This window comes from Caretta caretta, chromosome 1 (genome assembly GCF_965140235.1).
Source record: "Caretta caretta isolate rCarCar2 chromosome 1, rCarCar1.hap1, whole genome shotgun sequence".
NCBI classification, from domain to species: Eukaryota; Metazoa; Chordata; order Testudines; family Cheloniidae; genus Caretta; species Caretta caretta.
Window position 1 is genome coordinate 160,062,055 of NC_134206.1, and position 13,105 is coordinate 160,075,159.

At 45.1% G+C, this 13,105-nt stretch overlaps 1 protein-coding gene across 4 annotated transcripts in view; it reads right to left on the minus strand.

Moving 5' to 3' along the window:
• Positions 1–10,018: 10,018 nt before the first annotated feature.
• The window catches only part of FAM3B (FAM3 metabolism regulating signaling molecule B), a 28,473-nt gene continuing 25,386 nt past the window's right edge, over positions 10,019–13,105 (minus strand). For 3 of the 4 annotated variants that reach the window (XM_048866118.2, XM_048866157.2, XM_048866174.2), the window contains one exon: positions 10,019–10,083. In XM_048866118.2, coding sequence (XP_048722075.1) covers positions 10,034–10,083 — 50 coding nt within the window. In that variant the 3' untranslated portion in view covers positions 10,019–10,033. Of the gene's footprint in view, positions 10,084–11,303; positions 13,090–13,105 lie in introns of those variants that run through there. The other variant, XM_048866148.2, reaches the window with a different exon arrangement.

Here is a 13,105-nt window from a genome sequence, read left to right on the forward strand (position 1 = left end):
CCACCCAGCTTCTGTGACACAATTCAGGAGAAATGAAAGAAACCGCAGGAGCTTTTCTGCGATATAATCTTACAAGCTAGTGCCTAATTTAAGTGTACAGACATTGCACTGGACAGAAGTGATTTGCAGTTTGTATTTATTAGACATAATTAAGGTAGCATGAGGCAACCCTCCCCCCACCCCAAGAATATTAAAGATAAATAACTAGGGTCAACTTCTCTTTGATTGAAGATGCTGAGTAGGGTGTCTAATTTTTAATATTTGACTAATCTGGGTCCTAATTCTCCAAATTTACCGTGCATAGGCAGTCCCCTGCATCTTACCAGAGCTCCACTAAAGTTCAAGAGACTCTTCATGGGCACAGGAGTTATAAGGTATGTGGATGCTGCAATCACAGCGTGATTTGGGAATTATACCTCCCTGCCTCTGTGTACACAGACCCTTAAGTGTGTATTGCATATTCTACTCCAGCTGTCCACTTCACACCTGCCTTCTCAGAGCCCAGATATGCCACTGTTGCTGCTGTTGAGCAGTTCCAGTGAAGTCAATAGGCCAGTTTAGGTCATACAGTACAGTTTACACGAGCAAGGGATGGGAGCAAAATTGGGAACGAGATTTTCAGTGGGATTTACGCTTCTCAGGGTATGTCTACGCTAGAAAATTAGGTCAAATTTATAGAAGTTGATTTTTATAGAAGCGATTTTATACAATCAATTGTGTGTGTCCCCCACTAAGCGCAGTAAATCGGTGGAGTGCGTCCACAGTACTGTGGCTAATGTCGACTTTCGGAGCGTTGCACTGTGGGTAACTATCCCACAGTTCCTGCAGTCTCTGCCGCCCACTGGAATTCTGGGTTAAGCTCCCAGTGCCTGATGGGGCAAAAACATTGTCGCGGGTGGTTTTGGGTACATGTCGTCAGTCACCCCTCCCTCCATGAAAGCAACGGCAGACAATCGTTTCATGCCTTTTTTCCATGTGGACGCCGTACTGCTTTCAGCAGACGGTGCAGTAGGACTGCAAACCATCGTCATCCACCATTTCCGCTGCAACTCTGCTCTCCTGCAGACACCATACCATGACAAGCGTGCAACCTGCTCAGCTCAGCTCACCGACACCGCCACTGTTGTGTCCTGGTGCTGCTGGCAGCAGACAGTGAAGTAGGCCTGCTAACCACTGTCATCCACCGCTTCCGCTGCAGTTCTGCTTTCCTGCAGATCATAGAATCATAGAATATCAGGGTTGGAAGGGACCCCAGAAGGTCATCTAGTCCAACCCCCTGCTCGAAGCAGGACCAATTCCCAGTTAAATCATCCCAGCCAGGGCTTTGTCAAGCCTGACCTTAAAAACCTCTAAGGAAGGAGATTCTACCACCTCCCTAGGTAACACATTCCAGTGTTTCACCACCCTCTTAGTGAAAAAGTTTTTCCTAATATCCAATCTAAACCTCCCCCACTGCAACTTGAGACCATTACTCCTCGTTCTGTCATCTGCTACCATTGAGAACAGTCTAGAGCCATCCTCTTTGGAACCCCCTTTCAGGTAGTTGAAAGCAGCTATCAAATCCCCCCTCATTCTTCTCTTCTGCAGACTAAACAATCCCAGCTCCCTCAGCCTCTCCTCATAACTCATGTGTTCCAGACCCCTAATCATTTTTGTTGCCCTTCGCTGGACTCTCTCCAATTTATCCACATCCTTCTTGTAGTGTGGGGCCCAAAACTGGACACAGTACTCCAGATGAGGCCTCACCAATGTCGAATAGAGGGGAACGATCACGTCCCTCGATCTGCTCGCTATGCCCCTACTTATACAACCCAAAATGCCATTGGCCTTCTTGGCAACAAGGGCACACTGCTGACTCATATCCAGCTTCTCGTCCACTGTCACCCCTAGGTCCTTTTCCGCAGAACTGCTGCCTAGCCATTCGGTCCCTAGTCTGTTGCGGTGCATTGGATTCTTCCATCCTAAGTGCAGGACCCTGCACTTATCCTTATTGAACCTCATCAGATTTCTTTTGGCCCAATCCTCCAATTTGTCTAGGTCCTTCTGTATCCTATCCCTCCCCTCCAGCGTATCTACCACTCCTCCCAGTTTAGTATCATCCGCAAATTTGCTGAGAGTGCAATCCACACCATCCTCCAGATCATTTATGAAGATATTGAACAAAACCGGCCCCAGGACCGACCCTTGGGGCACTCCACTTGATACCGGCTGCCAACTAGACATGGAGCCATTGATCACTACCCGTTGAGCCCGACAATCTAGCCAGCTTTCTACCCACCTTATAGTGCATTCATCCAGCCCATACTTCCTTAACTTGCTGACAAGAATACTGTGGGAGACCGTGTCAAAAGCTTTGCTAAAGTCAAGAAACAATACATCCACTGTTTTCCCTTCATCCACAGAACCAGTAATCTCATCATAAAAGGCGATTAGATTAGTCAGGCATGACCTTCCCTTGGTGAATCCATGCTGGCTGTTCCTGATCACTTTCCTCTCATGCAAGTGCTTCAGGATTGATTCTTTGAGGACCTGCTCCATGATTTTTCCAGGGACTGAGGTGAGGCTGACTGGCCTGTAGTTCCCAGGATCCTCCTCCTTCCCTTTTTTAAAGATTGGCACTACATTAGCCTTTTTCCAGTCATCCGGGACTTCCCCCGTTCGCCACGAGTTTTCAAAGATAATGGCCAATGGCTCTGCAATCACAGCCGCCAATTCCTTCAGCACTCTCGGATGCAACTCGTCCGGCCCCATGGACTTGTGCACGTCCAGCTTTTCTAAATAGTCCCTAACCACCTCTATCTCCACAGAGGGCTGGCCATCTCTTCCACATTTTGTGATGCCCAGCGCAGCAGTCTGGGAGCTGACCTTGTTAGTGAAAACAGAGGCAAAAAAAGCATTGAGTACATTAGCTTTTTCCACATCCTCTGTCACTAGGTTGCCTCCCTCATTCAGTAAGGGGCCCACACTTTCCTTGGCTTTCTTCTTGTTGCCAACATACCTGAAGAAACCCTTCTTGTTACTCTTGACATCTCTTGCTAGCTGCAGCTCCAGGTGCGATTTGGCCCTCCTGATATCATTCCTACATGCCCGAGCAGTATTTTTATACTCTTCCCTGGTCATATGTCCAACCTTCCACTTCTTGTAAGCTTCTTTTTTATGTTTAAGATCCGCTAGGATTTCACCATTAAGCCAAGCTGGTCGCCTGCCATATTTACTATTCTTTCGACTCATCGGGATGGTTTGTCCCTGTAACCTCAACAGGGATTCCTTGAAATACAGCCAGCTCTCCTGGACTCCTTTCCCCTTCAAGTTAGTCCCCCAGGGGATCCTGGCCATCCGTTCCCTGAGGGAGTCTAAGTCTGCTTTCCTGAAGTCCAGGGTCCGTATCCTGCTGCTTACCTTTCTTCTCTGCGTCAGGATCCTGAACTCAACCAACTCATGGTCACTGCCTCCCAGATTCCCATCCACTTTTGCTTCCCCCACTAATTCTACCCGGTTTGTGAGCAGCAGGTCAAGAAAAGCGCCCCCCCTAGTTGGCTCCTCTAGCACTTGCGCCAGGAAATTGTCCCCTACGCTTTCCAAAAACTTCCTGGATTGTCTATGCACCACTGTATTGCTCTCCCAGCAGGTATCAGGAAAATTAAAGTCACCCATGATGCCATACCATGGTAAGCACAGAGCCCGCTCAGATCACCGCGGCAGTTTTGAGCATTGTAAACACCTCGCGCATTATCCTGCAGTATGTGCAGAACCAGAACCTGCAAAAGCAGGCGAGGAGATGACGGCAGCGTGGTGACGAGAGTGATAAGGACATGGACACAGCCTTCTCTCAAAGCACGAGCCCCGGCAATTTGGACATCATAGTGGCAATGGGGGAGGCGCATGCTGTGGAACATCAATTCTGGGCCTGGGAAACAAGCACAGACTGGTGGGACTGCATAGTGTTGCAGGTCTGGGATGATTCCCAGTAGCTGCGACTGGGAATCATCGCATGCGTACGGGACTTTCATGGAACTTTGTGACTTGCTTTCCCCTGCCCTGAAGCTCAAGAATAGCAAGATGAGAGCAACCCTCACAGTTCACAAGCGAGTGGTGATAGCCCTGTGGAAGCTTGCAACTCCAGACAGCTACCGGTCAGTCGGGAATCAGTTTGGAGTGGGCAAATCTACTGTGGGGGCTGCTGTGATCCAAGTAGCCAACACAATCACTGAGCTGCTGCTATCAAGGGTAGCGACTCTGGGAAATGTGCAGGTCATAGTGGATGGCTTTGCTGCAATGGCATTCCCTAACTGTGGTGGGGCGATAGACAGAACGCATATCCCTATCTCGGGACCGGCCCACCTTGGCAGCCAGTACATAAACTGCAAGGGGTACTTTTCAGTGGTGCTGCAAACACTGGTGGATCACAACAGATGTTTCACCAACATCAACGTGGGATGGCTGGGAAAGGTACATGATGCTCGCATCTTCAGGAACTCTGGTCTGTTTGAACAGCTGCAGGAAGGGACTTACTTCCCAGACCAGAAAATAACCATTGGGGATGTTGAAATGCCTATAGTTATCCTTGGGGACCCAGCCTACCCCTTAATGCCATGGCTCATGAAGCCATACACAGGCACCCCGGACAGTAGTCAGGAGCTGTTCAACTATAGGCTGAGCAAGTGTAGAACAGCGGTAAAATGTGCATTTGGATGCTTAAAAGTGTGCTGGTGCTGTTTACTGACTCGGTTAGACCTCAGCATAACCAATATTCCCATTGTTATTGCTGCTTGCTGTGTGCTCCACAATCTCTGTGAGAGTAAAGGGGAGACGTATATGGCGGGGTGGGAGGTTGAGGCAAATCGCCTGGCCACTAATTACATGCAGCCAGACACCAGGGTGGTTAGAAGAGCACAGCAGGGCGCGCTGAGCATCAGAGAAGCTTTGAAAACTTGTTTCATGACTGACCAGGCTACGGTGTGACAGTTCTGTTTGTTTCTCCTTGATGAAAACCTGTCCCCTTGGTTCACTCTACTCCCCTGTAAGCCAACCAATCTTCCCCCTTCGATCACCACTTGCAGAGGCAATAAACGTTGTTTCAAAATCATGCATTCTTTATTAATTTGTCACACAAAGAGGGGGATAACTGCCAAGGTAGCGCGAGAGGGGTGGGGGAGGAGGGAAGCACCGGGTGGGGTCATGGAGGAGGGGAGGACAAGGCCAGACTGTACTTCAAAACTTATTGAATGCCAGCCTTCTGTTGCTTGGGCAATCCTCTGGGGTGGAGTGGCTGGGTGCCCAGAGCCCCCCGCCCCACGTTCTTGGGTATCTGGGTGAGGAGGCTATAGAACTTGGGAAGGAGGGAGGGCGGTTAAACAGGGGCTGCAGTGGCAATCTGTGATCCTGCTGCCTTTCCTGCAGCTCAACCATATGCCAGAGTATATCAGTTTGATCCTCCAGTAGCCTCAGCATTGCATCCTGCCTGTCATCACGCTGCCTCCACCTCTTCTCTTGCTCATCCCTCCTGTCCTCGCGTTCATTTTCTGCTTTTCTGGACTCTGCCATTGTTTGCCTCCATGCATTATGCTGAGCTCTTTCAGTGCGGGAGGACTGCATGAGCTCAGAGAACATTTAATCGCAAGTGCATTTTTTTCACCTTCTTATCTGCGCTAGCCTCTGGGATGGAGATGATAGGTGGAGCATTGAAACATTTCCAGCTGCGGGAGGAAAACAAGGGAGAGTAGTATTTAAAAAGACACATTTTAGAGAACAATGGGTAGACTCTTTCACGGTGAACCAAGCTGTTAACATTACATAGCACGTGGGGATGGTTTCAAACAGCAGAGCCCTCATTTCCCATACCAAGCACCCATTGGGTTGGCCATTTAAAATGAGTTGGCCATTTCAAAGGAGGGGCTGCAGTTTTCGGGTTAACGTGCAGCACAAACCCAACTAAATCCCCCCCACGCCCCCCACACCCAGTTCTCTGGAATGATCGCTTCACCCCTCCCTCCACCACGTGGCTAACTACAGGGATGATTTCTTTTCAGCCACAGGCAAACAGCCCAGCATAAACGGCCACCTCTGAATGTCCCCTTAATAAAACTCCCCTATTTCAACCAGGTGACCATGAACAATATCACTCTCCTGAGGATAACAAACAGAGATAAAGAATGGGTGTTGCCTGAATGCCAGCAAACACTGGGACCATATGCTGCCATGCTTTGTTACGTAATGATTCCAGACTCCGTGCTACTGGCCTGGCATGGTAAAGTATCCTACCATGGAGGATAGAATAAGGCTGCCCTCCCCAGAAACCTTTTGCAAAGGCTTTGGGAGTACATCCAGGAGAGCTTCATGGAGATGTCCCTGGAGGATTTCTGCTCCATCCCCAGACATGTTAACAGACTTTTCCAGTAGCTCTACTGGCTGAGAATGCATCCCAAGTCTTCAGGGCAAATTAATCATTAAACACGCTTGCTTTTAAACCATGTGTTATATTTACAAAGGCACACTCACCAGAGGTGCCTTCTCCAGCGTCATGGTCCGGGAGCCCGGGTTGGGAGGCTATTGGCTCCAGGGTGATAAACAGTTCCTGGCTATCCGGGAGAATGGTTTCATCCTCCGCCTCCTCCTCATCTTCCTCGTCCTCAAAATCCTCATCCCTGTTGCGCGAGACTCCCCCCTTGCAGGAGTCCATGTACAGAGGTGGGGTAGTGGTAGGAGCACCCGCTAGAATTGCATGCAGCTCATCATAGAAGCGGCATGTCTGGGGTTCTGACCCAGAGCGGCTGTTTGCCTCTTTGGTAGACTTGCCTGAGCTCCTTAAGTTTCACACGGCACTGCTGCAGGTCCCTGTGATAGCCTCTGTCCATCATGCCCTTGGAGATTTTTTTCAAATATTTTGGCATTTTGTCAAATGTCAGAGTTCTGTCAGAGTTCTGCCAGAGACGGATTCGTCTCCCCATACAGCGATCAGATCCAGTGTCTTCCGTTCGGTCCATGCTGGAGCTCGTTTGCGATTCTGGGACTGCATGGTCACCTCTGCTGATGAGCTCACCACGCTGGCCAAACAGGAAATGAAATTCAAAAGTTCCCGGTGCTTTTCATGTGTACCTGGCTAGTGCATCTGAGTTGAAAGTGCTGTCCAGAGCTGTCACAATGGAGCACTCTGGGATAGCTCCTGGAGGTCAATACCGTCTAATTGCATCCACACTACCACATATTCAACCCGGCGATGTTGATTTCAGTGCTAAACCCCTCATCGGGGAGGAGTACAGAAATCGATTTTAAGAGCCCTTTAAGTTGACACAAATGGCTGTGTCGTGTGGATGGGTGCAGGGTTAAATTGATCTAACTCTGCTAAATTTGACCTAAACTCGTAGTGTAAACCAGGGCTCAGAAGCAGATGGTTTAAAATACACACATTAGCTTTGACTGAAACATAGTGGGTAGCCAATTTTTGTCAAACATAAAAAGCTCATGTATCAGTTTGGTTAGTGGTGGTTTCATTATTGTCCTTCATAGGAACAGTTCTTAGAATTTAATTTATTTCAGTCTTTTAAAATAGCCAGTATAGGCCAGATTGTGATGCCTTTACTCAAGCTGAGTAGAACCTTACTCCAGAAGTAGCTCCATTGATCTCACTTGGAGTTTTTGCAGAGTAAGGTAGTATCCAATGTAAAAGTATCAGACTGGCCCACACAGATGTCTTTCTGCCTTAGTTCAGTCTAACAGGTCATATATTTGAAATCTCCCAAATGCAGCTGACAACTGTATTTCAGTACTATGGGTGCAAAATCAAATACCCTTCTATGGAAATGTGACTCAAAAGAATGAATTCATTAGGAGAAATGGAAAGACTTACTGCCTTAGACTTGCAACTGAGCTATGAGGAGGCTATGATGGAACAAACAGGATGAACTGATACTACAGATAACCTTTATAGCAAGAAATATATAAAGTAACTTGTAACCTTCACCTTTAGTAGCTCAATTCTGCTGTATTCCCTAAGCTTGCACCTCCAATGCCCATCCTATTACTCTTTATATATATAAAAAAACTTGTCTAAGTTAAAAGAATTGTTGACAGCGCAACTGAAAACATTTAATACAGGGGAATCAAATGATTCTACCATTTCTTCTGCTGCTGTGAATCTCCCTCAGTTAAACAGCCTTCTCATACTGTATCCCTTATAACTACATGTAAGCAGAGTCAGAATGAGCTCTACCCTGACATCTGATGGTGAGCTGTGGAAAAGGACTTCAGAGGCTGATCTCATTTGCATGAGTGCACCCACCCTGCCTAGCATGATGGGACTGTTGGCCCAAATGGTCACTTTGGCTGCTGTGGGATCCCCAGTCTCTTTGTTATTGGGGCAGGAGTAATAAAGTGTTGTTATCTTGGTTACATGAATCAAGGACAGTAGAAACTGCAGAACTGGAATTAATTTGCAAACTGGACACCACCAAATTAGGCCTGAATAAAGACGGAGTGGTTGGGTCATTACAAAACCTAAACCTAATTTCCCCCTACTGTTACTCACACCTTCTTGTCAACTGTTTGAAATGGGTCACTCTCATTACCACTTCAAAAGTTATTTTTCCTCCCTTGGTATCCTACTCTTAATTGAATTGTCTCGTTAGACTGACCTCACACTTGGTAAGGCAACTCCCATCTTTTCATGTATTTATACCTGTTCCTGTATTTTCCACTCCATGCATCTAATGAAGTGGGTTTTAGCCCACGAAAGCTTATGCCCAAATAAATTTGTTAGTCTCTAAGGTGCCACAAGGACGCCTCATTGTTTTTGCTGATACAGACCAACATGGCTACCACTCTAAAGAGCTAAAGTTACTAAGAGCTGAAATCACTGAGAGCTGTGTTAAGTAGCGGGGGGGGCTGACATTATTGGTGAGCGGCTAGCAGGACAGCTGGTGGAGAGGCACGACTGGAGGTGAAGACTGCAGCAGAACCCCACAGAGAGGCGTGGCAATCGGCCGTCAACCCGATCAGCAGAGCATGTAAGGTGCTCCCATACCTCCCCCCTTCCCCTCAGGCTGGGAGGTAAACTCTGCAGATGAACTTCTGAACTTTGAGGTTGCACTGACCAAGGGCAAAAACCATGGGTGGGGTGACATTTGGGTTGCTGGACTTAAGACCCTGAGGTGAAAAGGACACTGCCAAACTTACTTGGGGGTGGATCTTTTGCTCATGGTTTATGTTATGAATCTTGTTTGTGGTGTTTCCCCACATAATCCCACATTGTTTCCCTTCTTTATTAAAAGGCTTTTGCTATACTCAGACTCGGTGCTTATGAGAGGGGAAGTATTGCCTTTTAGCGGCACCTGGAGGGGTGGGGATGGTGGTATGTAATTGTCCCAGCTCACTGGATGGGGGCTTGAGCTGGTTTTGCCTTGTGTTATTGAAAAGGAACCCCTAGATACTGAATCCTGCCCTTGTTGCTGCTAACTCTGAGGGGCAGAAGGGTTACATACAGTTTTGCTGTCTTACATTTCAGTGGAGAAATGAAACCAAAAGTTAATGTTTCTAGGAATGGACAAGCTGTTCTCGCTGGAATGTTATACAAGAGATCCAACATTAACCCCCTTATTTCTAGTCTCTTTCAGCATTTCAGCTGCAGCTAGTCAAAATGGCTGGAACTTTTGAGCCTGCCTGCTCATTTCTAAACAAGCATTATGCATACCCGAGAGTGCTGCTTCACTTGCTATTCTTTCAATCGGACTTAAATCAGTGGGACTTGTGCCTGAGCAAAGAGTGTGTAAGCTGTAAGTAAGGGTATCAGGGTGTGCCATAGATGGCATTTGCTACACTTATCATAGAATATCAGAGTTGGAAGGGACCTCAGGAGGTCATCTAGTCCAACCCCCTGCTCAAAGCAGGACCCTTTGGTTATTAAATGTTTTTCCTTTCCTGTATTTTTTTTCTTCTAATAGCGCAATAAAACTTTCTACTTTGAGATTGGTAGCATCAAATACATGAGGTCACATTCAGGACCCAGAGAATTAGTTATTGATCAGTGTAAAATATTGTTTTATGCAGCACAGATATCTAATTGTTCTGATATCTCCCCATCTGAAGGTCCTGCAATAGAGCCATAAGAATAAAAAAGTATTAATAGCCATATCAAGATTGTGAAATGCATTTCATGCTCTTACACAATACAGTTAAATAGGAAAATCAGTTGCAGCAGATTCAATATTTTTAATGGGTCATTTGTGCCATCTCTCTCTACACTGTGTTACTACAAAAGGGGATAGGGTGCAAGGACAGTTGCTAAATTCTACTGAAATGGTCAAGAGTGAGCCGTGATATACTTAAGCCACTGCTTCTTGTGACAGAAGGTGAAGCAAGACCAGCAAGTTAGGGTTTTTACCTTGGAGAGTGAGAGGATAACTGAGGCACTTCACTCTTATGTGCTACAGGGCCCTGTAGATAATGGCTTGTGTTGAAATACCTCTCTAAACAGCATTCCTTGCTCCAGATAAGCACCAAAATCAAGCGGAGAGGAGTTCCTCATAACATGATTTACCTGGATGTTGTCTTAATGCCTTCAGCTGTAGCCATGTGAGAACCCAAAAGGATGTAGTCAGGATGCTGCCTCTACAGCTTTATGGGCAATGTAGCCTGCGGAAGGGAGGTTATGTACTTGTGGCAGTACAGATATCACCTATGGAGAGTTGATACTCACCTAGTGTAAATCAGTAGTGCTTCATTGAAGTTAGTGGAGCTATGCTGATTTATATCTGCCAAGGATCAGGCCCATTATAGCTACTAATGAGTACTAAGTAGCTAGCAAAAAGTTCATGTCTGATATAACTCTGGTAGATATAGTACAAGCCATAGATCTAGAGCAGTGGCTCTCAACCTTTTCCCAATAACTGGACCCCTTCCAGGAGTCTGATTTGTCTTGCGTAAACCCAAGTTTCACCTCATTTAAAAACTACTTGTTTACAAAATCAGACATAAAAGTGGCACAGCACACTAGTACTGACAAATGGCTTACTTTCTCATTTTTACCATATAATTATAAAATAAACCAATTGGAATATATTGTTCTTACGTTTCAGTGTATAGTATATAGAGCAATATAAAACAAGTCACTGTATGAAATTTTAGTTTGCACTGACTTCACGAGTGCTTTTTATGTAGCCTGTTGTAAAACTAGACAAATATCTAGATGTGCTCCCTGGAAGACCTCTGCATAGCCCGAGGGCTATATGTGCCCCTGGTTGAGAACCACTGCTCTAGTGGGCCTGATAATCTCTTTACCAGCTGAATCATATAAGGTCAAGCCACGCAAATTGCACAATACATTTTTATTAACATTCATAGAAGAATGCACTACATGAACACTACTAGTTAGTTAGGCCCAAAGCTCAGCTAAGCACTTAAACGGGTCATTAAATGATTAGCTGAATCAAGGTCCTAAGGAGGGATCAGCCTTGCTCTCACTTGCTCTTAGTGGAATCAGGAGCAGGCTCTATATTACTTCCAGTAAACAAGGTAATCTCCTAGATGATACAGAGCCAAAACTTGCCACTTACTGCACTGATGGGATGCTCGAGCTCACCAAGGAGGCATAGTATGCTCATTCTAAGTGCCATCTACCTATACAAAAAACTAAACATAGGTCCTGCTGCTTAAAATATTGTCCTGTTTTACAGAACAATGTACTGTATTTCTAAAGGAATAAATGGTTGACACTTTATAGACATGCATTACATACACATACATTAAAAAAATGGAAGCAGTTCCATGGTTAAATCAAGCATGTTATAAATCTATTCTAAAATATAATTATCCCTCTAAACTAATCAGGACAATTAAAGAGAAAAACTAAAGCCTGCCACCAGTAAGGTGCAAGAAACAATTGAGATGGAGCAAGTTGTAGATAAAACTACTTGTTTACTAGCTATAAGTAAAACTATAGTATTACGTTAGCAGGTATTTATTCTTTCCAATTTATATCAACACACACACCCAATCAGTGCTGCATGTACATTTACAAACACTTTTGAGAGAAAATAGTTATCAAAAAAACCCAACATAGATTGGAAATATTTTGCTGCCTTCTGGTTTGCAGTTTTGCTTTTAAATATAATAAACCAAGTCACATGTACTATGAGTTTTTAAATAAACTGATGACATTAAAAGTGAGTTATGATTTAGAACAGTCAACTTGACATTTGACTCTGCTCTGTAATACTGCAAATGGGAAAACAAGGAAATAAGATTAGCTACCTAGTCCACTATGAAGTATGATAAATATTTAAAACTAGAATACACTTGTTAAAAGAACAAAATACATTTTATGATGCATTTACTATTGGTTTTAAGTGTTTTCACTTATCTGCCAATTCAGTAACATGCCATCATTAGTCCAACTTGTGCAAGATCTACCGTGCATAAGTTAAATGTAAATAAAATGTGGCAGTGTTTGAAACACCAGACTGAACATCTCTAGTGGTAAGTGCTTAAGTTAAAAACAAACAAAAACAAAAATTTTTGTTTTAATTTACAAGATGGGGCAATCTTTAGATGAGCTTAGGGATTTTTTGTTACCCTCCAGGAGTCCGCATGCACATATTTGTACTCTTCTCCACTCCAGACCCTGTACCTTGGACACCCTCCTACCAAAGAGGGCTCCACCACCACAGAGCACCAATGCCATATAACACCATATAATAGTAAAGGTTCTGTAGTGCATTTTACAAAAACCTCTACAATGCTTTGCTATGAGATCTTTGCTAAATGGAGAAGAGAACACCATTTTGTGTGTAAGAGTAGAAATTAGTGAGTTCCTACTGTCTCCTAGCTGTAGAAAGCAGTAATACAACTTAAACTCTAAAACAAAGAGTGCTTGTTGTTTTTGTGGATACAGACTAACACAGCTACCCCTGGATACTTTAAAGATCTCCTCGTATAGAAGGAAAACTGAATTTTCAGTGATCCTGGCTCTTGACTGTTCCTCAAATTTTCCTCTTTCACTCTTCTCTTGGTAATGTCCAATTCTTTCCTCTCTTCCCCATCCAAGTCCAGTGATGTTGTCCTGAGGGCCAGTTTCTTCCTCCAAACACTAGCACTTTCCTTCAATAAAGTGAGG